Source organism: Hemicordylus capensis, chromosome 1, assembly GCF_027244095.1.
Source record: "Hemicordylus capensis ecotype Gifberg chromosome 1, rHemCap1.1.pri, whole genome shotgun sequence".
In the NCBI taxonomy this organism is placed as follows: domain Eukaryota; kingdom Metazoa; phylum Chordata; class Lepidosauria; order Squamata; family Cordylidae; genus Hemicordylus; species Hemicordylus capensis.
This window is the reverse complement of record NC_069657.1, coordinates 381571167-381597347: the sequence shown is the minus strand read 5'-3', so window position 1 is coordinate 381597347 and position 26181 is coordinate 381571167. Positions and strand designations below refer to the sequence as shown.

General features: G+C 43.9%; 1 protein-coding gene across 14 annotated transcripts in view; it reads right to left on the bottom strand.

The window, feature by feature from the left end:
* The window catches only part of TBCE (tubulin folding cofactor E), a 68420-nt gene that overhangs the window by 26137 nt on the left and 16102 nt on the right, over window positions 1-26181 (bottom strand). For all 14 annotated transcript variants that reach the window (XM_053299722.1, XM_053299714.1, XM_053299749.1 and 11 more), the window contains 8 exons: window positions 23421-23505; window positions 14119-14218; window positions 12109-12211; window positions 9759-9835; window positions 2107-2202; window positions 1525-1589; window positions 1380-1444; window positions 310-462 (listed from right to left, as the gene is read on the bottom strand). In XM_053299722.1, coding sequence (XP_053155697.1) covers window positions 310-462; window positions 1380-1444; window positions 1525-1589; window positions 2107-2202; window positions 9759-9835; window positions 12109-12211; window positions 14119-14218; window positions 23421-23505 — 744 coding nt within the window. The remainder of the gene's footprint in view (window positions 1-309; window positions 463-1379; window positions 1445-1524; window positions 1590-2106; window positions 2203-9758; window positions 9836-12108; window positions 12212-14118; window positions 14219-23420; window positions 23506-26181) is intronic.

Below are 26181 nucleotides of genomic sequence, written 5' to 3'. Positions count from 1 at the left end.
TTGTGTGTTGCTACTACACTTGTGCAAGCTGTTTTAAGCACTGCCAAAGCTACACATATCTTCAGGATCAGGGTGTTATTCCAAATCCAACATCTAAGTGTAAATAATTTGAATTAACAGCACAGGCAAAGGCAGAACTTGACTCTTGGTCTGATCTTTGGGCTCACATTTTTAGATGTTTAGGAAAACTGGTTAGGCTGCAGAAGAGACACAATCCCACCATGTTAAAGTTTTTTGTGACTGAAGCTTTTAAAATACACTGTCCCTTGTTCTTTCTGAGTGTTGCTAACTGAACAACAAATGACATACCTGAGACTTGTTTAAGAACTTCAGTTGGCCTATTTTGGCAATAATGAGCTGTTTTACAGTCTCTATGTTTTTATCTGTGTCCATTAAAGGGTTATTCCGACAGTCAAATGACTCAAGCCTTTGTAATTTATCCAGTTCGTTTATCACTGACCACTGAAACAAAAGAGTGAGAAATATGCAAACACTTGAACCACCAAATTCTGAAACAAAACAAAACTGCCCTTTACACAGGAGATCTACAAATCCTGGTGGGCTTCGTTAGCCAACCCAAAATTAGGGATGTGCCCTAACTATGGTTCGAAATGCAGTTTGAGCACTTTTAGGGAAATTAGGTACCTTAAAGGAAGAGGAGAGCAGGTGCTTCCTTCTGGCTTACTGCTGGGGTGGCACGCATCCCAAAAAGACCCACGCATTGTCAGCACGCACATGGCATCCACATATGTATGGGCGCTATTTGCATGGTAAACATAGTGTTGCTGACCATGCAAATGGCACCCGCACAGACACCGTGTGTGTAATGATGGTGCATGGGGCTTTGGGGGATAGACGCTGCCACAGCAGGAAGCTGGAAGGGGCGGTGGAGAGCAGGTAAGCACCTGCTCGCCTTTTCCTTTAAGGTACCTTTCTAATTTTCCTAAAAGTGCTTGAACCATGCTTCAAACTGCAGGTTGGGCACATCCCTACTCAAAATGAGTTGTTGCTAGGATCCTGCCCCCCGCCCCTTTCAGGGGAGGAACAGGCTATTATTTCCATCCTTGCACTGAGCCTTGGAAGTTCAGTACAAATGTAGCTATGATCTCCGCCACCCAGGTCCAAATTGGAGAAGAGGCCCAAAGTTTGTTTCAATGCTGGGCTGTAAATTGCTCTGATCACCTCAGCAGCCTAATCTCAAAACAAGAGCCAGCCTTCTCTTTCAGAGCAGGAGAGAAAGGTTGAGGTTTGTTTTGATGCTATGATGCAAGATGCTTGGAGCACATCAGCAGATTAAACACCAAAACAAAGCCCCAGCCTTTGTCAACAGTTTGAAGTTCCAAGTACCTCCAATGAACACGGCATGGGATTTCACTTACTTCTGCTATTTTGTTGCCCTTTACCACAAAGTGTGTCAGGGAGGGAAACATTCTAGTCTTGCAACCTGCAAAAGGGGAGAATAAACTGATGAGATGAAAGAGAAGACTTAGTTTAGAAAAATGTAACAGTGCTCAATTTACATACCAAATCCTACATCAGGAAAGTGTATAGAAGAAATTCCATTGTTTGAAAGCATTAGTCCTTCTAAGCTGAAATTTAAAAAAAACAGAATACTGCTGTTAAAATATGAGCTAATAATGTAGATTTCATATGCAACAATCTGCAGTAAGTCATTAATAAAAGTAGGCATTATGATTTCTACCCACTCAATATGTAGGGCTCTTCAATAGAAAGGTTCAATACAATAATTGAAGATCTGAATAATAATAAACTTTAAAGGACTACTATTCAATATGACTTGAACATCAAAGGAAAAACAAAGCAAAAGGTTACTTTTAAAAAGTCTTTAAAACATTTCAGGAAGACTTCAGTCACAAATGAGATAAATTAACACAAAAATATATAATATGCAGACTATGAAGATACCAAACGTCTTCAATATGGTAAGAACCATATTGAGAGCCCTTAAGAACTATCTGTTTGGCCTGGACTTCCAGGGTTTTAAAAACTGTTTTATTGTTATTATAGTTTTCAATTTTAACAGTTAATTGATTTGAGTGTTTTAATGTAAACCGCCCTGAGCCATTAGTGCTGTGTAACAATTACCTTGGGAGATCTGTGATTAGGTGAAGTTGATTTCCATCAGTTAACTGATTGTTTGAAAGGTCTAACCATTTCAAGGTATACAGAACATCAATGGGTCTGGAAGGAAAAATGTGACTACATGTAAGATGATTTTAATTTCTTGTTAAGAATGGACTCCTTTTGTTTATCTAACAAAACAAAATAAGAAAATTTGGGAGCTTCTAGTCCCTTTCTCACACAGCACCATGGGTGAAATAAAAACAGGTTGCTCACCTGTAACTATTGATCTGGAAGAGATCAGTCGATATCTGTAAGAATGGATAATGCGCCTATGCAGGACCCATGTGGTAGCATGCTGCAGCTCGTCAAGGTGACCAAGCCCCGCCTACACGCCTTCAGCATGCTATTTAAAGGTGGGCTTGGCGACATGTTCTTCAGTTCTTGGACGACTGCCGTGGAGGACAATAATCTGGGATCAGGTGAGTTTATCATCCAAGGAGAATAGCTTGCATACTCAGTACACACACAGTGTAGCGCTACTGCAGAGGGGTGGTCCGGGAGGATCTTATGGATATCAATGGATCTCTACCATATCAATAGTTACAGGTGAGCACCCTGTTTATCTGGATCAGAATCTGTTTATCTGTATCAAAATCCATAAGAATGGGTGTTTAGCTAGCTCCCCCTGGGGAGGGTGCAGTAGTAGCTATTGCTACACCCACTTTAAAACACTTCTCCCGAAGCTCGCCTCAGCAGCAGAGCGCATGGTGCAATACTTGATGAAAGGTAAATCAGTGGACCAGGTAGCTGCTTTGCAATTGTCCGTGAAGGTTACCTGCAACAGGTGTGCAGCCGATGAAATGTAGGCACGGGTAGAATGGGCTTTGATTGGTTCTGGAGATTGAACATTATGTGTTTTATATGCTAGCAGGATGAGTTCCACTAGCCATCTGGACATTCTCTGTCTAGAAATATAGGAGCCTTTTACAGAGCCCCTGTATGCAAGAAAGAGTCGTTTGGTGGATCTGAAGTCCTTAGTGTGATTCAAGTAGTACAACAGCGCTCTACACACATCTAAGGAGTGCATCGCCCGTTCTAACAGAGTTGACGAGTCTTTGAAGAACATAGGGAGAACCATGTCCTGGTTGAGGTGGAAGCTGGATGGTATTTTAGGAAGAAAGTCTGGATCCATTTGCAGCAGAACTTTATTGGGATAGATCCTAGTGTATGGCAAGTCTATCCACAAAGCCATCAATTCAGTTAAACGTTTAGCCATGGTTATTGCTAGCAGACAAGCAGTTTTCAAAGTCACCAGTTTGATGGAGGCAGAGCTCATAGGTTCAAAAGGGGTCTTCCTCAGTATTGAAAGGACTAAGGATATGCTCCATGATTCCAAAGGATTACTAATAGGTGGATATAGGTTTACAAGGCCTTTTAGGAAAGCCTTGCTCTCTAGGTGTGAAAAAATGAGTCTTCCCCTCATAGCCTGGATGTCTAGAGAATAATGCAGTTAAATGCACCCTGAGAGATACATTAGCTAAGCTTTAGATTTCAGATTTAAGTAAAGAGGTACCTCTAATTGTTGCTTGATCGGGTTGAAACCCCTGTTTGAATAACATGCAAAATGGAGCCATTTGCTCCTGTAACTGCATCTGGTACTGTAAAAGACTTCCTCTTGTTAAGGAGGATCTTATTCAGGAGTTGATTTGCCAAAGAGGCACCTCTTGACCTGGTGATTCTCTTTATTTAGCAGGGTGAGAGTAACTGGCCCTATCTATACCCAGCACAGTACCTCCAGTGACTGTTGCTGGTATCTATCTTGTGTTTCTTTTTAGACTGAGACACCTTTGGGGACAGGGATCCATCTTTTTATTCGTTCTCTGTGTAAACCACCCTGAGCTATTTTTGGAAGGGTGGCATAGAAATCAAATAAATAGTATGAACAACCAACCACCAACAGATCTGCTACTTGTGGTAGCCTTCAGTAGGGGTTCCTTGAAAGTTTGAGTACCTGTGGAAACCATGGTTGCCTTGGTCACCATGGAGTCACCAGGATAAGACGTAAGAGTAGTCCTGACTACTCTTGTCCTGACGTAAGAGTAGCCAGAAGACGGGCAACCACTCAGCTGATCAGGGGTCATGGTGGAAATGGGTTTCCTTTTGTCAGTTCAGTTAGAATGCATCCCCCAGTGATTGCGAGTCGTGTCCTGCCCTAGAGCAGAAGCAGGTGAATTTTTTGTTCTCCACAGTGGCAAACAGATCTATGGTTGGTTGCATCCAGCTGGAGAAGGAGTGATGCAATCCATCCTGATTTCCCATCCGTGGTGTTGCTGTTGTGGGAAAATCCAACTCAAGTTGTCTGCCAAGATGTTGTCCAGGCCCTTTATGTGTATGGCTAACAGGTAAACTTGATGCCAGACGCACCAATGCCAAAGTTGTAGACTGAGTGCACAGAGACTCTGAGACACAGTCTCTGAGGGCCCTGATGGTTGATGCAGGCCAGGGCTGTAGTATTGTCCAACTGCACTTGCACTACTTTTCCCTGTAGAAGGGGAGGAAGGCTTTCATTGCCTTGAAGATAGCCAGAAGCTCCACAAAATTGATATGTAGTTTTCGTTGAAGGGTCCACTTGCCCTGTATTTTATGAGCTCCACAGTGGGCCTCCCAGCCTAGCAGAGGCATCTGTTAGCCACAAAGCAGTCATCATTTGGAATAGAACCCCTTCTAGTAGATTCCTGCTCATTGACCACCAAGGAAGTGAGAATAGGATTTGATCTGAGATCACTAGATGTAGGTCCTGTCGATCTACATTTGGGTGGAAGATCGACAGAAAACAGTTGCAATTTTTTCATCTTTAACCGAGCATATCGCACTACTGTGCTGCAGGATGCCGTCAGACCTAGAAGTCTTTGAATGAGTCAGGCCAGTTGAGATGGATGCTGCTGAACATGGAGAATCAAGTCTCTGATGCACTGGAAATGTTCCCGAGGTAGGTAAGCCTCCTGCTTTTTTGTCTAGAACCACTCCAATGTAGCTGATTGCATGAACTGGCTCCAGTTTGGACTTCTTCCAACTGACTTGGATCCCCATGTCTTGGAGAAGAGATAGAACATATTTCATTTGAGAATGTAACTCTTGTTTTTGAAAGTCAGAAGCCAACCGTCCGGGTAAGGATAGACTGATACACCTTGTGTCCTCAGGTAAGCTATTACTGCAGCCATACATGTCATAAATACCCTGGGGGTGGTGGCCAGACCGAAGGGTAAGACTGTGTACTGGTACACTTGACTTCCTACTGCAAACCTGTGATACTTTGTGTTGTTCCCTGATGCCAGTGTGGTAATACGCATCCTTGAGATCCAGTGTCACCAGCCATTTCTCTTTATATAGCAGAGGTAGGATTTTTTGGGTAAAAGTTACCATGCAGAATTTTCTCATATGGATAAACTTGTTCAGGTGGCGCAGATCCATGACTGGCCATATGCCGCCATCTCTGTTATGGATCAAGAAATACCGGGAGTAAAAACCCTGTGCACCCACTGTACTGGGGCAATAGCCCCTTTGGCTAGGAGTTCTTTCACTTCTTCCAATAATGCTTGGGAAGGTTGTGTGAACTTCATCCCTGTAAGCTTCAAGGTTGTTCTGAACTCTATTGTGTAGCCTGCAGATATGATCTTCAGGACCCAGCAATCCGATGTTATGTGGTACCATGCAAGGGCATGGTGTGCCAACTTGATCTTGGTCATTGGCAGGAGGATTAAGTTCATGAGAGAGATGTTGTTGCTCACTTGCCAAGGTCTTGTGGCCTCTGACGGCAGTAGGAGGAAGGAGTCTAGTAGAGACAATGGGTGGCCCCGACCCTCAAAGGTGCTCCTGAGGTTCGTGTTTTTTAGTGCGTTGAGATTGGTTTTGCTTTCCCTTGCCATGGATAGGACAGCTGTAGGGCTGATACTGTCCCCTAAAATTCCGACGATCCTGTTTGAACATGGATTTTTGTCTCGGATACTGGCGGTATCTGGAGCCATAGGAGGAAGTGGGTGTTGTAGTAAGCGCTTTAGCCATGAATTGACTTTTTAATCTTCTCCATAATGGAGTCCGTATTTTCACTCAACAAGCCTTTCCTGTTGAAAGAGAACCCCTCAATCTACTCCTTCATATCCCCATGTAGATTTGTCAAGCAGAGCCATGTGTGCCAGAGTAGGGAGACTGCTGCTTCAAACAGCAGAATTCCAACTCACCAAAGTGTTTGGCTGTACTTAACTGTTGTCTGGTAAGTGCAGCTAAGTTATCCAGAGTCTCTTGGAATTTTCTTTTGAATTCTTCAGGAGAGAGGACATTCATAGAGTTCTGTAACTTCTCCCATAGTCCATGAGTATATTTTGCCATGCAGACAGAATAATTAGCTATTTTGATGGACAAGCAGGAGGTGGAGTAGATCTTTCTTCCCAGAAAGTCTAATTTCCTCCCTTCTTTGTCTGCTGGAGTGGTAAGACTGGACTTTGAAGACAATGACATAGCACAATCAATGACCAATGAATTGGGTGCAGCATGTTTTAATAGGTATTTGTTATCCTTTGTCTGCACTCGATACAGACTTTCCAGCCATTTGGATGTGGGGGTTGATGTGTGGATTACCTCCCATGTACATTTGCCGCTCTAGTGATGTCTGGAAGCATGGGCCAAGCCGCTGGTTGTGTAGATTCCGCCCTGGTCATGAAATTATAAACCTGGTAATCAATTGTGGCCATTTCCGATTTAAGGTCAAGGCCCAGAGCCTTCGACATATCCCTAACATGTCGATGATAAACCTTCATCTCTTTGTTAGGAGAAATATGAGTAGTTGGGGCCACATCAGTAGGTGGGTTCAGTCTGGCATCCAGATCTTCAGGGCTGGATTTGAAGTCTGAAAATCCGTGGTGATCCAATGGGGAGTGAAATGGAGGTGTAAAGGTTTGAGTCTTGGTGGAGGTAGTTCTAAAGCTAAATGTCTAAAGTCTGTGTTCCCCTATTTACATAAGGTCTGTGTGGTTGAGTTTTTGAAAATTTTCTCTGGAGGCCAGGAATCGGCTTGCGTGGCCGCTGAAACATGCACTGGCACCATCTGAATCAGGGCTATCACCATAGCTGGCATAGGGCAAGATCTTGTTTGAGGCTGATCTTCTTGGAAATCATAGGCTGATCTTTGAGGCTGATCTTGGAAATCATAAGGGAAGCCAGAGGACCTAGTTCCCAATGCAAATGCTTCTCCCGGATTTACAAGTGCGTAAATCCACAAGTATGCCATGGTGAGAATGCCAAATGTGCTGCTGTGAGTGTATCCTGTGCCATTTGGGTCATGGGTTGCCTATTTGTTGGTTCCCTCGGGGTCCTTATTTCTGATATTTGAGGGAAACCCTCAAATGCCAAAGCTGAGGGGGTGCTTTAGCATGAGTCAATATTGAAGGCTTCTCTTGATGTCGATCAGCAGGCATCAATGGAGGAGATGAATCTATTGGTGTTGGTGCTGGTGAAAGGGAGTGGCCTCTCAACGTCGACAGTCTGGGCATTCATGTCCTTTCAGTGTTGATGGTTTTCGAACATTCAGCATCGTTCAAAGTCGAAGCCTTTGATGTCGAACTATGTTTGTTGCTTTCGAGTTCGACCGCAGGTCTCAAAGTAAGGTGCTGGAGCTCAGAAGGAGATAGTGTTCTTTCGTTTGTCAGATCTTTTTGATTTATGGGAAGAATGAGGGTCTTCCAAAGCTGAGCGCTTCCTCTTTGCTTTCAAACCTTCCGGTGTGGTCTTTGATGGGACTTTCAGTATCCAGTAAGAAGCCAGTGCTGAACTCAATGTCAAAGGTTGTGGCCTCATAATGAGGATGCATTGTAGTCAACTTTGGGGTCGAGACCAAAGGGCGGGGTTCTGTCGACTTCGAGGGACTTAGCACCTCGTCCCAGATAGCAGCTCACAGCCTTAAAGCCTGATTTTTTCTCTTTTGAAAAGGACAGGCAAATCTTGCATGAGGCAACATTGTGCTTTCCCCCCAAGCAGATTAAACACAAGTCGTGAAGATCCTTCGAAGGAGGCTTGGAGTTACAGCCAGTGCATCTCTTGAAGGTCTGTTTTTCCTCAGCCAATCTGTTGTCCAAGTCTGTTCCAATTTCAGAAATAATGGCAGGGAAGTTAGAAAGCCATTCTACACAATGAACACCAGAGTAGTACGAGAGCCGTTCCAGTCAAAGCCAATAATCCATCTGTAAATTTCTTTTGCAGATAAACTCAGAAAAAGAACTAATCTGACGAGGAGCGACAGCCTGAGGACTGCATGTGACAGCGGTCAGAAAAGAAATGAACAACATGGTGCCCAGTCCGCCTTTAAATAGCATGCTGAAGGTGTTTAAGAAGGGCTTGGTCACCTTGACAAGCTGTGGCATGCTACCGCGTGGGTCCTGCACAGGCGCGTTTCCTATTCTTACGGATCTTGACCCAGATAACATGACCTTTTGCTTTGCTGAAGATTTTCTGATCTGCTTTTTTCAGTGCCTTGAACTATTTGGATACTCCAGTTCTATTTAGCATGTCAGAGTAAAAACCACACATCACAAAGTGGTGAAGACCATTTCCATTATGTTTGATAAAGGAAATAAAGGTCACCAACTCCTAGAGAGGAGAGCTGGTCTTGTGGTAGCAAGCATGCCTTGTCCCCTTTGCTAAGCAGGGTTCACCCTGGTTGCATATGAAAGGGAGACTAGAAGTGTGAGCACTGGAAGATCTTCCCCTCAGGGGATGGAGCAGCTCTGGGGAGAGCAGAAGGTTTCAAGTTCCCTCCCTGGCTTCTCCAAGATAGGGCTGAGAGAGATTCTTGCCTGCAACCTTGGATAAGCCACTGCCAGTCTGTGTAGACAATACTGAGCTAGATAGACCAAAAGTCTGCCTCAGTATATGGAAGCTTCCTATGTTCCTATAGTTATTTAAATCTGACTCTAAAGATGCTAAAAGCAAGAATTATGAAGCTGCTTTATACTGAATCAGGCCATTGGTCCATCTAGCCTTCACTGTCTACTGTGTGGCAGCTTTCTAGTCTAGAATGTCTGTAGAGATCCATTTCCAGCATCACTATCCAAGACTCTACTAGGGCTGTCAATGACTGGAGCTAGGACCTTATGTATACAAAGCATGCACTCTACCACTGAGCTATGGACCTTTCCCAAAGCTGAAAACATTTGGTGACAGTTCAAATATTGTGTTACGTTTTGTTGGATGAACCTGTAATTGTCTATTGCTAGAACAATAAAGCTGTTCTTTCATAGAAGACATTTTTCACCAAAACATTACTGTCCTCAAGACTTTTGTTGTTATACTGTGTTGTACTTATTATAAACCACTGACCAATGTTTCTCTAGATGTGACATTTTGTTGGTCTACTGGTTCACTTTTAAGAAGTAAATGCTTTATTCATGGGAGAAGTGAAAACCACATCAGTAAACTCTAAAAAGTGGAGTTTTCTTCTTTGCAGGTTATTGTATGCACATACATAAAATAATGACCATACATAGATGCCTAATATTCTTACACACACACACACACTCACACTCAGCATGAAGTAATACTAAACTAATGTTTGGTATTCATCAACATCCCAATAAGCATTATTATAAAAATACTGGCTTTAGCATTTGCAGTGACCCTCATACCTCTTTAAAACTGAAATATCATTTGAAGCAAGATACAGTTCTTCAAGAGCTGGCCACCCTGCAGCACATAAAAGAACCTAATGGGAAAACATCATTTAGTACAAAAATGCATTTTATGTACCTTGGAAAAGCACATGTTCAAACAAAGCAGCAGCAACTTTCCATATTTCATGTCTACTCAAAGCTGGTTGAGAGCTTGGCCCAAGAACCGGGGAAGCTCTTTCCCAGCATGAAAGCTGTGCTTTGCTTCTACTGCAAGCCAGTTGCTGCTGCCTCAGTACACTAATTCAGCCAATCTAGGCTTTAGCATTCAATCAAATGCAAAGAAATGATCGCCACTATAAAAAGGAATAGGAGGCAAGCTTTTCTAGGTTGATATTTTCAGCGCCTTTTGACGTGCATACATTTTGGTGTAACATTTTGCTTGCAATTTGTTAAGGGCTAAGTTATGTTTTGCCCCAGATTGCCGAGTTCAAACGAGGTGGGACTGAGCCCCCAGAGCATGGGCCACAGACAATCACATCAAACTCTTAAAGGAATTTTGTTTCTTTTAGATCTATCTACCAACCACACTACTCTGTTTCAACCATTTTGCAAATAAGGATTGCCACTATGGAAACTGTTTTAACCGATATATTAATATATCACAGCCTTTTAAAACATATGACAAAATAGTAATTATAAGAGCTTTTCAGCAGATGGAATTAAGCTTAGTCACCACTATGCTGAAACATTTCAAGTGCATCAGCTTTAACATCTGAAGTTTTGTAATACGTATAATTCAACCCTAAACATATTGTTAAACTCCAGTGACATAAATGGAACTTAATTCCAAGTACATGTGTTTAGGATAGCAGGATTGGTAAACTTATGCAAACAGTACTACAGGTGTGTTTCTAGTAAAGAAATGAAGGCCAGAGGCAGAAATGATTTCAAAATGTTATTAGTTTCATTCATTTTTAGGTCAGATCGAAGTTCTGGAGTAGGAGTGTGCATGGTTCGGTCCGGCACAATTCAAAAGACCGCCGGACTGGTCCGGAGGTCCGGGGGACTGTTGATTTAAGCGGGGTGGAGGTAGTACTCCCCCCCCACCGCTCTTCCCCCTCTGGCGCTGTGTCATTTGAAAAATCTTCTTGTCATCGTTGTCGACCCTGTCGTTGTTTGTAAAGCCTTCAAAGAGACGAGCACTAGCGGTGCGCATGCACCCTGCGCTCGTCTGACACTGCCGCACGCACGCCGTGACGTACGCGCCGCGCGGGGCGCATGCGCACCGCTAGCACTCGTCTCTTTGAAGGCTTTACAAACGACGGGGGCAGGGGCGGCAGAGGAACTCTGCCGCCCCAAGAAGATTTTTCAAATGACACAGCGCCGGAGGGGGAAGAGCAGCGGGGGGGGGGAAGTACTACCACCCCCCGCTTAAAGCAACAGTCCCCCCCCCGGTGCCAGACCGGGGGTGCACCAGACCATGCACACCCCTATTCTGGAGCACTGGAAAAAGGGGATCAATACTGAAAACTATCCAGTCTTCATTTCAAACACAATTTTGCAAGTGTCCAACATTCTGATAGGTTCTCTTTTCCACAGACGGTAAAGTTTTAGAATTAAAGATGGCACATGTCAAAAAACAGCTTGTAGGCTGTTTGCCCCCACCCGAAACCATTTCCTGGCACACATTTATTTATTAAGTGCATTTTTATACCGCCCCAACCCAAGGTCTCAGGGCGGTTCACAACAAACATACCACTTATTTCAATGGAAATGCAATTTCTTCATCGATTTCAATGGCAGATTTTAAAAAGCTACACGAAGGAAAACTGAGGGTTGGGGTGGGGTGACAGAAACTCACTGCTGAAGACTTATCGTGTCTCAAGGGTCCTTAGTGGTGGATTGCTGGCTGACTAACATTTTAAAATCTTTTACTGAAATCGACTGAGATATGTCAAGGTTAATTTGAACAGATTTAAAGAGGGGCATGCTGGGTAGCAGCTTGTGTGTGGGGGAATCCATGGATGTGTGTGTGTGTGTGTAGAAGAATGTTTGCACATTTGTGGTAATATGGATAGATGCAACAAATGTTACAGGCAGAAGAGCAACTAACTCCCCATTAAAGCAATGGGAAATAAAATGAATAGGAACCCACGAAAATGAATGTAACCTGCATAACTAAAAAAATGACATGTTTAATAACCCCCCAAAATGAATATAATCACCTAAACAAAAAAAATTCTTACACACTCCTAGTATGAAGAATTACACATTACTTGTAAGGCTGAGTAGAATTGTATACATTTTACTTTTTTTAAAAAACACAACTCTGAAAGTAATTTCAAAGGAAACCAAAATGCATTACCTCAGTCCATGTTACTCCTGTTTGATTAAGTGCCAGAACCCTGAGTCTACAAAACGCTCTTGAAACAGGTGGTGAAGTAGGAGGAAATTTCATTTTGTTTCCACTATGCCAAGAATAGAAACAAGTTCCTTAATTTCAGTTAACAGAACAGTTCAACTCAGTGATCTTGAATGGTTAATACAGATTTTGGATTGGATGCCTGAGGCAAACAAAAAAGTTTACATTCCTCCCATTAAACACCTGTTAATTATTATTCTTATCTATCTTGCTTATAGTGATCTCATATTAACCACAATACTTGACATACTAATATGGAAATGGTTAGGTTATCTAATGAACTTCTAGTACAAATGCACTGAGAAGCAAGTTAAACCATATTTTTAATGCATGGTCAAATATTACTAAGGTTTCAAAGGTTTAAAGTCACGTATGAAACTACCTTATACTGAGTCAGAGTTCTGAACTGGTTCGTGCACATCCCTACACTCTACTACTAAACCGTAAACCCAGCCTCTAAGCAAAATGTCAATAAACTTACAAGCCATACTTACTGCTGAGGAACTAAGGTCCTAAATTAATTAACACAGGAGATGACTGGGATCTCCCAGCATTTAAATTTTTGTTAAAAGCAGCATCAAGAGGCTTACAATTTGATTAGAGCAGCCTTGCTGAGAAGAGGGTGTTTTTTTGTTTTTGTTTTTAATCCTCCTCGGTGCCATTCATGATCTCATTCACCCCCACCTCATGTCTTCCTCAGCAGAGCAAGAGGAAAATAGTACAGGAAAAGGGTTAACATATTCCTCCCCCAAGTCACACTACATTTCACAAATCAGAGTTCTCCCATTTCTGCTTTCATTAAAGTCAGAAATGTCATGTGTTCCAAGAATTTATCTTATACGTCTCATGTATCTTGGCCTTTAGTTTAGGAACTTAGCTCCCTATGACTGGTACTTTTCAGAAAGCAAAGAAATGCTATTCTTTGGGCAACGGCCCAACCCTCCTCTAATTCTCATTCCTCATATGATTCATACTGTCAACTTAGATCAGATATATATAGATCATTTAAGGTTCTTTATATAAAGCAACATTTTAAAGCCTTTGAAGGATTTTGGGTCCTTTGCCTCTTCTGTATTAATGAATATGTTCTGTAATGCAAACACCTGGAATCAAGAGACCCTATAGTTATCTGACACTATGTAGTATTCTCCAATAATCACCAAAGAATCCATCCAATATCTATCTAATCTATCTAATCTATCTATCATATTTTAATACCGCCTGAAACTTACATCTCTGGGCAGTTTATAACAAAAACAGAAAAGTTAAAACATTAGTTAAAACAGGTAAACAACAACAAAGAAATTACAACATTGGTTTAAATAAGTGACAGCAAAAACTTAAAACATTACAACAATTTGAAACCTTAAAACAATATTTTAAAATAAAACTAAAACTATTAAAAACGGTATTTAATTAAAAGTCTGGGTGAATGAACGTGTCTTTAAAGATTTTTTTGAAATTGTCAGAGATGGGGAAGCTCTTATTTCAGCAGGGAGCATGTTTCAAAGCATTGGGGCAGCAAAGGCCCGTCCCTGAGTAGCCACCAGAGCCAGTGACAACTGCAGATGGACTTCTCCTGATGATCTCAATTGGCAATGGGGTTCATGATGAAGAATACCCAGGGCCCAAGCCAATTAGGACTTCATAGGTTATAACCAGCACTTTGTATTTTGCCCGGAAACTTATCAGCAGCCAGTGTACCTGTTTCCATACATGAGTAATATGGTCTCTCCAAGATAACCCAGAGACCAACCTGGCTGCAGCATTCTGAACCAGCTATAGTTTCCGGACTACATACAAAGGCAGCCTCACATAGAGCGCATTACAGTAATCCAGTTTGGAGGATCACACATAACTATTTTTAAATTATTTCTTCCCTAATATTTGACAATACTTCACACAGAGCAAGAGGGCAAAAGCATACTTATACAATTAAATATTCCAAAGTACCTGAGATTAAGTGTTTCTAGATTTTCAACTTGGCAGGCAATATTTACCACTTCCTTCCAAGATGACAAGAGATTCTTGGCTAGATTTATTCGAGTAATGTCTTGGCATATATGTTAAGAAAAAAGAATCAGAATTTTGAAACCTTTCATTCATAAGCTAAAAAACAAGCATTCAGGACAGGACATTATATATAACTCTCCATATACTGGGGCGGGGGGGGGGGGAGTGTTGTGGCTCCATCCCACCTCCATAATATTGGTCAGTAAAGTGCAAATAATAAATCTATATTCTTTGCTTTAATTATATCATCTCTGACTACAACATCTACTCTTTATTCTTGTATGCTTTCTGCTTCGGATCACGTTAGTTGTAAAAATCTTCGTTTTAGGTAGCTGCTTTCCAAGACATCACCTCTGTAATTAAGCTTACTAGACATGCCATCTGAGCCTGTGTCCGCATTTCAAGCAAAACTCACCACTGACCATGATTGGTTTTAAGAAACTCTCACACAGGAACCCTTATCAAATGCTAACCAAGCTCAAGCAATGTTGCACATCACCCTAAAAGAACTCTTCCTGGAGAATATGGACCTGGCCATGGTCATTCATGCTCTAATTTTGCCAAGACTGGATTACGGTAAAGGAGACTAAGGAGCAGATGCAAGCCAGGAGAACATTCAGAGCCTGGGGGAAATGACTGAGAAGGTCCCATCCTGCATGCTCAACAACCAAGCCTCTCAACCCATGGGCACATGGAGCAGAGTCCCCTCCGATCTTGTCAAGCAGGCAAAAACCCTTGGGAACAAGTAGTCCTTCAGATATCCAGAGTCAAAACCATTAACGGCTTTGAAGGTCAAAACTAGTACTTTGAATTGTACGCGGAAACAAATTAGTAGCCAGTGCATCTTTTCCTGAAAGAGTGCAATAATGATCTCAACAGGCAGCTCCGGATACAATTCTAGCTGCCACATTTTGCACTAGCTGCAGTTTCAGAATATTCTTCAAGGGCAGCCCCACATAGAACATGTTACAGTAATCCAGCCACAACGTAAGTGGGTAACTGTGGCCAGATCTTCCTTCTCGAGAAAGGGGAGCAGCTAATGCACTAGTGAACATAGTGATACTATCTGCTGGTGAATATGCAAGACAATCTTTTCTAGACCCAGCATGCATATTATAGAACACCCTCCCCAAAGAAGCCTGTATGATCACTTCTCGGCTTGTTTTTCAGTCAGCAACCAACACTTGGCTATTGAGGAAAACCCTCAGGTTAATTTAGTTGTGTTGCCAACTTGTATTTGGACTGTAGTGGTTCTGTTCTGCTGTTAGCATCCTGACCAAGCTGAAATCAACAACTAATAAGTCAACTTAATTCCCATTAATTTCAATAAAGGTTAGTGATGGCTAATTTAGTCTGGTGCAGCCCACTGTGTCTTGTCTGGAACATCTTCTCCAGACTTATTGAGCTTGCAGATGTTAGTGAGTTTCACAATGTGTTACGCAACCCTGCATGTGTCCCTGCAATCCCTTAGTGGTTGCACAACATTACAGAGTAAAACAGGTTGCTTACTTGTAACTGATGATCTGGTAGAAACCCTTCAACATCCATAAGAATGGGTTCTGCACCTGCACAAGAACCACGTGGTAGCCGTGCCTCAGCTTGTCGAGCTGTCCGAGCCCCACCCCCATGCCAGAGCATGCTATTTAAAAGGCGGGCTGGACACGATGTCCCTCAGTTCTTTGACAATCGCCATGGAGGATGGCCATCCAGGTAAGCAGGTGAGTTCAATATCGATGACAGAGTATACCTGAGGCAACAGCATGCACACCACTACGCCAGAGCAGAGCACTACTACTGTAGAGGGGAGGCCGAGAGGGTCTTATGGATGTTGACGGATCTCTACCAGATCATCAGTTACAGATGAGCAACCTGTTTATCTGGATCGAGATCCATTGGCAGCCCTAAGAATGGGTGTTTAGCAAGCTCCCAATGGAGGAGGGTGCAGTAGTGACTATTGTAACACCCACGTTAACACACTTCTCCCGAAACTAGCGTCAGCAGCAGAGCGCACGTCTATGGCGTAGTGCTTAATAAATGGGAGTTCAGAAGACCAAGTAGCTGCCTTGCAGATATCTAAGGTCACTCTGGAGAAGTGTGTAGCTGAGGAAGCGTAGGCCCAAGTAGAATAGGCTTTGATGGCGTCTTGTCCTGGAGCCTATAGGTGAGCAGGATTAGTTCAACTAGCCACCTTGACAACCTTTGTCGAGATATGCATGAGCCCTTGGCGGGGCCTTTGTAGGCTATGAAGAGACGTGTAGAGGATCTAAAGTCCTTCGTGCATGCTAAGTAGAATAAGAGAGCCCTGAGAACATCGAGGGAGTGCATAGATCTCTCTAGGGCAGAGGAAGGTGTCTGAAAAAGGTAAGCAAAAGTATGCCCGGATTCAGGCGAAAACTAGACACAATTTTTGGTTAAAAAGAGGGAGCCAGGCACATACAGACCTTATCTTGATAGAATTTCATGTATGGAGAATCAATCTTAAGTACTGTAAGTTTGCTGATGCACCATGCTGTGGTGATGGCGATAAGGAAGGCAGTCTTCAAGCAAACGAATTTCAAGGACGCTGTAGCCATGGGCTCAAATGGCGCCTGGGTGAGTGAAGAAAGCACGAAGGATAGACTCCATGGTTCCACTGGGGCCTTCACCAGAGGATAGACATTCAAAAGGCCTTTCAAAATCTTTACTCTGCAGATGAGAAAACAGTGACTGGATGCTTTGAGGAAAGAGCAGCCAGGTGGACCTTCAACAAGACGTTGGCCAGGCCTTACAACTTTAGAGTGGAGAGATAAAGCAGCACTTGCCGGACAGACGCCTGCTTTGGCAGAAAACCCCGGGATCTTGCATAGGTCTTGAATCTGAGCCACTTTGCTCAGATAATTGCATCTGGTAGAGGCCTTCCTTTGGTTGAGTAGGATCCTGTTTAGAAGCCTATTCACCAAATGGTCAGCCGGAGGATGTGAACATCCGAGTGAAGGACGTGGCCCTCGTCCTGGGAGAGGAGGCTAGTCTTGGAGACAGTTGGTGGTAGCGGTTCCTGGATAGTCTCTGTACTTGTGGAAACCAAGGTTGCCTTGGCCACCATGGTGTTACGAGGATGCAGGCTATCAGATTCGACTGCAGACGAACCACCACCCTGGCAATTACTAGCTAAGGATGAAACATATACAGCCTTTCCTGTGACCAGTCCAGTTGAAAAGCATCCCCCAAGGATTGGGGACTGTGCCTTACCCTGGAGCAAAAATCGACACATTTTGTGTTCGCTGAGGTTGCAAACAGATCCACTGATGGATGTATCCAGCGATGGAAGAGGGGAGTGATGTATTTGGATCTAAGCTCCCATTCCCAGTCCTGGAGGAAAACTCGCCCGAGCTTGTCTGCAAGGATATTGTCCAGATCCTTGGTGTGTACTGCAACTGGGGAGACTATGTCAGATGCACCAGTGCCATATTTGAACACAGAGCACACAACCGACCTGACAGTTTATGTAGGCCTGTGCTGTCGTGTTTAGTTGAACATGCACGGACGTGTCCTGCATGATTGGCAGGAAAGCTTGAAGAGCATGAAAAACAGCAAGCAGCTCCAGGAAGTTGATATGGAGTTGAGCCTGGTATGTGGTCCACTTCCCTTGAGTCCGATGACCCTCGCAGTGAGCACCCCAGCCTAGAAGGGAGGCATCTGTTGTCAGCCACACCGATGGCGACGCTGTTTGGAACTGCACCCCATTGAGGAGGTTTCTGCTTTCCGTCCACCAGGACAGCGATTGTAGGACTTGGGGGGTATCTCCAGCCACTTTTTTGACTGTTGCTGACAGGGTGGAAGACTGACAGAAAACAAATCTGCAGTTCCGCATCTTTAGATGGGCATACTGGATGACCGTATTGCAGGAGGCCATGAGGTCTAGTAGACGTTGAACTAACTGTGCTGGTTGTACAGGGTGTTGCTGGAAGAGTCACCAGATCTCATATGCAGATGTATCTCTCTTCTGTTAAGTATGCCTTTTGTTTGTTGGTGTCCAGCACTGCCCCTATGTAGGTGGTAACTGGTACAGGCTCCAGATGGGACTTTTCCCAGTTGACCTGGATGCTCAAGTCTTGAAGGACAGACAATACATAACGGATGTGAAAAATAACTCGTTTCTGTCCTAGGATGTCAGAAGCCACTCACCCAAGTAGAGGTAGATGGACACACCCCTTGTCCTGAGGTAGGCAATCACCACCGCCATACATTTCATAAAGACCCATGGTGAGGTGGACAGTCCGAAGGGTAAGACATTATACTGGAACACTTGGCAGACGACTGTGAAACGCAAGTACTTCTGATATCGTGGTCTGATGTTGACTTGGAAGTAGGCGTCTTTGAGATTCAGTGTTGCAAGCCACTTCTCCCCTTGGAAAAGTGGAAGTATTTGTTGCAATGCCATCATGTGGAATTTCTTGACGCAAATGAACTTGTTCAGAGGGCAGAGATCCACGATGGGGAGAATGCCCCCATCCCACTTTGGAATTTGAAAGTAGTGGGAATAGAACCTGTCCCTCCTGTCTGCCCACTGCACTGGGGCTACTGCCCCCTTCTCCAACAGTTCCTTCATCTCCTCCTGTAAAGTGGCAAATGGAGGGGTGAATGTGGGAAGATGCAATTTGCAGCTTTGAGATGCAGATCCCCCCGCCTTCTCAGCACAGAGTTTACAGAAGATGAGATTCAGAGATCTCTCTGGACTGGCCAATATCCTGAATAATTAAGACTTTGTTCAGAAGGTAGCAGCAAGTTGTCACCTTTTTGGACACCCAGGAAAAGATGAGATTTTGAATAGATCTATTCAAGGATCAAAGAGAAATACACTATAAGAATGAGGCTTTTAGACAGAGAGTTTAGCAATCTTTTGCCCACAGCAAAAGCTGCTCACAAGGATCCCAGAGTTTGCTGCTAAGCCGTGGGGCAAAGCAGGAACTCTGTCCATGAACAGGAACTGTCTCCTACAAGCTATCTTGTGCCTACAACAAGATTTGCTCACAGCAATGCCAGAGTTTGCTGCCCAAGCTGCCGTGATCTGAGCACTGCAACAACTCCTGTCTCCAGCCAAGCACCTCACTTCTTCAGCTGACGAGAGGTCTCTGGTCCTGGGTAAATATGCTGCTCCTTTACAAGCTTTGGGTCCCTCCATCCTTTCCCCCTCCTTCTCCTTCCCCCACTTCTTTTTCCTCTACTAATCTCCCCAAACTATGCCAGCCCTCAGCCTCTCTCAACCCCCCCTTTTTTTCCGCCTGTATCTGAATTGTATTAGGCTCTAGGAAGATTTAATTGCACACACATGTGTTAGGCACACGGGTGAATATTGGTACTGGTTAGGATGTTCTGTTTAAATACTGTTGCTAATATTGATAGAGGGTTCTGCTTTCTGCTTTGCTAGATTAGTCTTTTATACTCAATAAAGCCCATTGAATCCCTTTTTGAGTGGTTTGATCTCCTTTCTTCCTTGCGTCCAGATCACACATGGTCACTAATATAAAAGAACTTGAGCCAGACCTATTTTGTATACTAGCCAATGAGCATATTTGGTATATAAATCAGGCCTGGTCTGTAACATGAACCTAATTCCCGTGAACTGCGGGGACAACTTTAATTTGATGGCGTATCCTGAAGATATGATCTTCAAGACCTAGCAATACGATGTTATATGGTGCCACCCGGGGGCACGGCGAGCCAGTCTGATGGAAGGCTGTGGCAGAGATGGAGGAATGGTGAGATCCGTCAGTTGAGATGTGAAAGCCCCCGATGGCGGGAATGGGGTGTGGAGAGGTGCCGGTGAGCGGACTTGCACTTCAAAGACGCTTAGGGGTGTCTGAAGTCTTGGATCTTTCTAGAGTCTTATGATATTTGTCTCTAAACTCTTCCAGGGATAGAGTATCAAGGTCCGTTTGCAAATCTTCCCAGAGGCAGTGGGTATATTTGGCAGTACATGCCGCATAATTGGCCACCTTGATGGATAAGCATGCCACAGAATAGATTTTCCTTCTAAGCATGTCCAACTTGCATCCCTCTTTTTCAGGTGAGACTGTGTAACATTTACCAGACTTGGAGGCGGTGGCAGAGTCAATCATCAATGGGTTGGAAGCGGAGTGCTTCAACAGGTAGGTATTGTCTTTCTTCATTATGCGATATAGAATCTCCAGCCTTTAAAAATAGGAGGGGAGGTGTGTAGGACCTCCCAAGCACATTTTTCTACCTATGTAATAACCAGGAGCATGGGCAGGGCCACCGGTGCAGTAGACTGTGTCTTAATCATGAAACTGTAGACAGGGTCATCTGTTGTAGCCAGTTTGGAATGCAGGTCAAGACCCAGCACCTCTGCCATGGCCCAAACATGCCTATGGTAGGCATTCAGCTCCTCGTTGGGGGAGACACAGATGGGGCCACATCCACTGAAGGTTCCACAATGGTCTCTTCTCCTTCAGGGTCAGAGTCAAAATCTGAAGAGCCACAATGCTTGGAGGATGAACCCATTGGTGACGAGGGGACAGCAGTTTGGGTTTCCACCGTGGTCACTGGAGAAACTGGCATTGGTCCAGTCTGGGTTGCTATAGAATGGGCCACAGGAGGCTTGGTCTGAGATGCCTGATGCCCCGTACTTGGAGTGCTGGTTTGAGTAGTTGTAGAGACAAATACAGCAGTTTGATCCCAGGAAGACATTGTGGGCTGTGTAGTCAGTGACAATGATTTCCAAGGCTTGGCAGTTTCATAGATGTAAGGTACAGCAGGTGAGCAGGTAGTAATTGCTGGCCCAGAACTGGCCACATGTACAGGTGCAGCGTGGGTAAAACCACAGGTGTGCCCAGATAGAGGACGCTGTAAGTGTCCAGCTGAAAGAGCTGAAGCCAGACGTGTTAGTGGGGCTGAGGTGGTCTGGGGCTCAACCTCTGATGGGAGGAAACCTCAAAATGTCGATGTAGATGGGGTGCTGACGGACGAGTCCAGCATCGAGAGGAGTGTGCATGCCGTGGTAGGGTTGAGGCCTACCACAGCACCCTTGGCATCGTCATCTTCGATGTCGAAGGTAGGAAGCAGAGACTGGTAATGAGGAGTGACCTGCCTCAATGCTGAAGTCACTGGTATATGCAGGGTTGAGGTAATGGCAGATCTGGATGCCGTCAGTGTCGATGGTGCAGATGAAAGGACCGGCGTTGGTGCTGGAGAGAGCGAACGCGCCCTCGGTATCGAAGTTCCCGTTATCAACATTAGTGCCGACGTCAAAGGTTGGGTAGATGGCTGTGGTGGTATTGATGTTGAAGGCTCGACCTCGAGCGTTGCAACTGATGTCGAGGGAGCAGTCAGTGCCGAAGAAGGAAGCTGTACTGTGGATGGAGATGGGGCACGTTCTCCAGTCAGGTTGATCAGTTTCTGATGCTTCCAATCAGGAGTCGAGGGTAAATCTGCACCTGGACTTTTTGATGACTTCAACCTCATAGACTGTTTGCCAGTGTTGAGGTCGCTGTCAGAAGTCAAAGAGATACATCTCGGGTGTCTCGATTCTGATAGTGAGGACTTCAACGGCGAGGTCGATTTAGAAGATTTCCATTTGTGTGGAGTCGAAGCCGAAGCATGTTTGGCAGTCAATGTCAAGGTGTGGCTTGATGTTGAAGTACACTTGGGAGTCGACACATGCTTCGATGCTCAACTGGTCGACTTTGACCAATGTGGGAACGAAGAAGATTTTGGTGCTGTCTTTGATGTCGATGGACGAGGTGTGCCCGGTGTCGAGGGACTTAGCAACTTAGCGCCACTCTGAGGTGAAGCACCTGATTCTTCTGAGTTTGTTAGGAGAACAATAGGCAGATTTTACACGAGGACACATTACGTTCCTTACCCAAACAAAGCAGGCACAGGTCATGGAGGTCCTTAGAGGGGAGTTTGGCATTACAGCCCTCACATCTCTTAAAGGTTTTTTTTCTCTTCAGCCATTTTGACACGCAAGAAGGATAGTCAAGTCCATTCCATGGGTCAAAGCCAATCGTAGTTCGTCAGCCATTCCGAGTCAGAAGTCCAGAATAAATCGTGAGCCAAAAATGGATAAAAACAGTTAAATCAGTCAGGTTTTTTTAAAAAAAGGATAAAGAACTCACAAGGAACTTTCCGACAGAGAGGTGGCAGACCGAGGTCCAAATGCTAAGGCGTCAGAAAAGAACTGAGGGACGTCACGTACAGCCCACCTTTAAATAGCATGCTCTGGCATGGGGGCAGGGCTCAGACGGCTCAACAAGCTGAGGCATGGCTACTGTGCAGGCGCAGAACCCATTATTATGACTGCCGACAGATCTCGATCTAGATCCACAAGTTCACATAGCTCTGCACACTTCTTAAGTGTGTGCAACTTTTCTCATTGACCTAGAACACTAGTCTGGATGTCAGTGGAAAAGACTTGGAAAAAGCATTATATAATCAAATATATTATTTGTTATGAACTGACTTATGAACCTGAAAAGCACTGCTGAAAAGCTTTAGTAAATCAGCATATGTAAATTGGAATATGTTGCTATCCTACTATGACACTCATTCTGAACACACTTTAAGACTACAGGAAAACAAACATTTATCACGCTTGGAACAGCAGTGCCCTGTTATTGAGACAAACAAAAAAACTTCTTAGTTAAGCAGGAACGACAGGCCATTGTATAAGATACAGTCCTGCATGGAATGGTATTGTATGTAAGCTTCCCCTACACCCCACTATTCTTTAAGTATAAAATTTAATTAGAAACCACACATCACTTCTGCAGCACACATTTATAATCTTCTTTTGATGAGACTCTGGCCTTTGTAGTTCATCTAGCCAGCACTAGAGAACAGAATATTTACAGTTGCTAAATACAGAATACATGATGGGAACTGATTCTGTAAACAAAGGGAATGGCTATAACACAAAATGCTTTTACAGCTGCTTTCTGCAACAATCTCATGCAACCCTAGCAAGCAACACTATGAACAGATACAAGATACTTGGGACAGAAGCAGTGTTCCTTCATTTTTTCATCTGTGCACAGAATGAATTTTGTTCTGGGTAGCAGTATCAAGGCAATGTGCATGCACGTGTATTTAGAATGGAGCCTTCCCGATTCAACCTGAGGGCGATCTAAAATTAACTGAGTGGACATTTAAAAACTTGTGTGCACATGCTCATCTTAGAGGGAACACTGGGCAGTAGCAACCTGTAAAAGTTACCACCCAATTCTATATTTTAAAAAAGATACTAGGGCATGCTCTTCTGATTTCGTCTTCTTCACCAGCAAAGCTCACTGCACATTCATCCACTGAGACATCACTCAATTTATTCAACTGCCTGTAAGAGAAGATCTCATTTGGATAAAGCACATAACAAAAAGAATAAGCAAGTGCAAAAGCACTGAAATTACAAAATCTAAACAAACACTTCACTTATGTTCTGGGAGGAATCCACCTAAAGAGTCTTTTGCAGAACTAGAATTGGAAAACTTCAGTGAGACACAAATAGTATTATGTTCATATTACTGGAATCAGATAAAGGGAAGATATTGGGAAGCCAATATCCACAGTAGCACTTGCACAAGCCACTTCCCCACTCCTCCCCCTCCCTGCGGCTGCCAGAGTACCCCCAAGGGCTGTCATCAAGGGTTGAGGAACCCTTAGCAACTGCATGGAATGTGGCTGGGGTGGCTGTAGGGGGAAATCCCCAGGAACTGGGTGGAGATTCCTTCTCAGGCAGTGGAAGGAGTCCAGTTCATGAACAGTCTCCTCTCCCTATGCAGAGCTACATCAGACATTGCTGCCAAGTGTTCCTTGATTCTCAGGGATGGCTTCTTGGGGGGCTCTGTTGGCTGTAGTGAGTAGGAGGGGGCAGGGAACTAGCTTACGATCATGTTAACTAGAGATGCTAGACACCGACCAAAGCTCAGCAATACCACAGAGCAGTTCTTAATATGCCAAGAGAAAAATCTCATTGATATGGCACAGAGGAATCAAAGCAGGCAAAAACAGAGTTATCTAGAAGGCAATGACAGTTGAACAAATACATCTGGTTCAGCTTAAGAGAGGAGAGCTGGTCTTGCGGTAGCAAGCATGACTTGTCCCCTTAACTAAGCAGGATCTGCATTGGTTGTATATGAATGGAAGACTTGAAGTGTGAGCACTCTAAGATATTCCCCTTAAGGGATGGGCCTACTCTGAGAAGAACATATAGGCTCCAAGTTCCATCCCTGGCATCTCCAAGATAAGGCTGAGAGAGATTCCTGCCTGCAACCTTGGAGAAGCCATTGCCAGTCTGTGTAGACAATACTGAGCTAGATGGACCTATGGTCTGACTCAGTATATGGCAGCTTCCCATGTTCCTAACTTGTGTTATTCTCCATAAAAACCTTCAGATTATCAGTCCATAGTTTTGCTCTAAATGCCATGGTACATTACTGATTTTAAAAAGCTAAGATACCCAACAATGCACATCAAAACTTATAAATGCTAGTTTTAAACAAGTTGAGTTACAGAAATGCACTTAATTTTTATTTTACGAATTTCCCCAAATGTCTTGAAAAATCTAGATTATAATGTTCAAATGGTCTATGTCACAGAGTTCCCCATCACCAATCTTTCCTTACATCTGAGGGGCACTATTGGCAGATGGATCTCTAGCTACTTTAATTCAAGAAGGTGCACAGAGGTGGAAGACCCAAGGAAAAGAGGAACAAAAGGAGCTTGATCTTTAAAAGGAAGAGCCAGGGATCTGAGAAGGCCAGGGATTTGAACAAGATGCAAGTGAGAGACTAAAAAAGAATATTTGGACCATGTGATTTCTTGTTCTTTCTGATTCTGGGGTAGGGCAGTGTGCACCTATGGGAAAGTACCTCTTGTTTGCAGGCAGATCAGTTGAAAATACATCAAGGGGAAAGTTTTCCCTGGATCTCAGACAACGTCTAAAGCCACAAAGGAAAACTATCCAACCCTAAAAGGCCTGCAGACAACACATATATGGCCAGAACACTTTTCAGCTGTTAGAAGAGCAGCTTAACCATCTTGGAAAGACAAAAATAATGGCAATGTCTGGAGAGATCATCCCCCAAACTGGAGCAATCTAGGCTAGGGGCAGTATCACACAGGCACAGGAATGCCCGTGTATTATAAGTGGAAAGTTAAACAGCATTCCATCATGCTATTGCACCTGGTCTCCCCCTTTCCTGTTTGATCTTCCATGGTTTCTCAAAGCTTTCCTTTCGCACTATTAAAGCCCAGAATCACTTACTGAACAAGTGTGTCCATTTAAAAAATGGATCTATGAGAAAATTGCTAAGTTATGAGGGGCAGACGTTAAGGAAGAGAACTGGTCTTGTGGTATCAAGCATGAATTGTCTCCTTTGCTAAGCAGAGTCCACCCTGGTTTACATTTGAATGGGAGACTACAGTTAAAAAAAATACCTTTAGTTTATAGCAGGGATAGGCAATCTTGGCTCTCCAGCTATCGAACTACAATTCTCTCTATCCACTTCCTCCACACCATGCATGATTTTATAGACCTCTATCATGTCTCCCCACAGTCTTTTTTCTAAACTAAATAGCCCCAGGTGTTCTAAATAGCCTTGCCTCATAGGGAAGGTGCTCTGGGCCCCTGATAATCCTGGTTGCCCTCTTCTGCACCTTTTCCAGTTCTACAATGTCCTTTTTTAGATGTGGTGACCAGAATTGTATGCAGTACTCCAGGTGTGGCCACACCGTCATTTTGTATAAGGGCATTATAATATTAGCCGTTTTATTTTCAATCCCCTTCCTAATGATCCCTAGCAATGGAACTGGCCTTTTTCACAGCTGCCACACACTGAGTCGACACTTTCAACAAGCTGTCCACCACGACACCAAGATCCCTCTCCTGGTCAGTCACCGACAGCTCAGATCCCATCAGCATATACTTGAAGTTGGGTTTTTTTGTCCCAATGTGCATCACTTTACACTTGCCAACATTGAACTGCATTTGCCATTTTATCACCCACT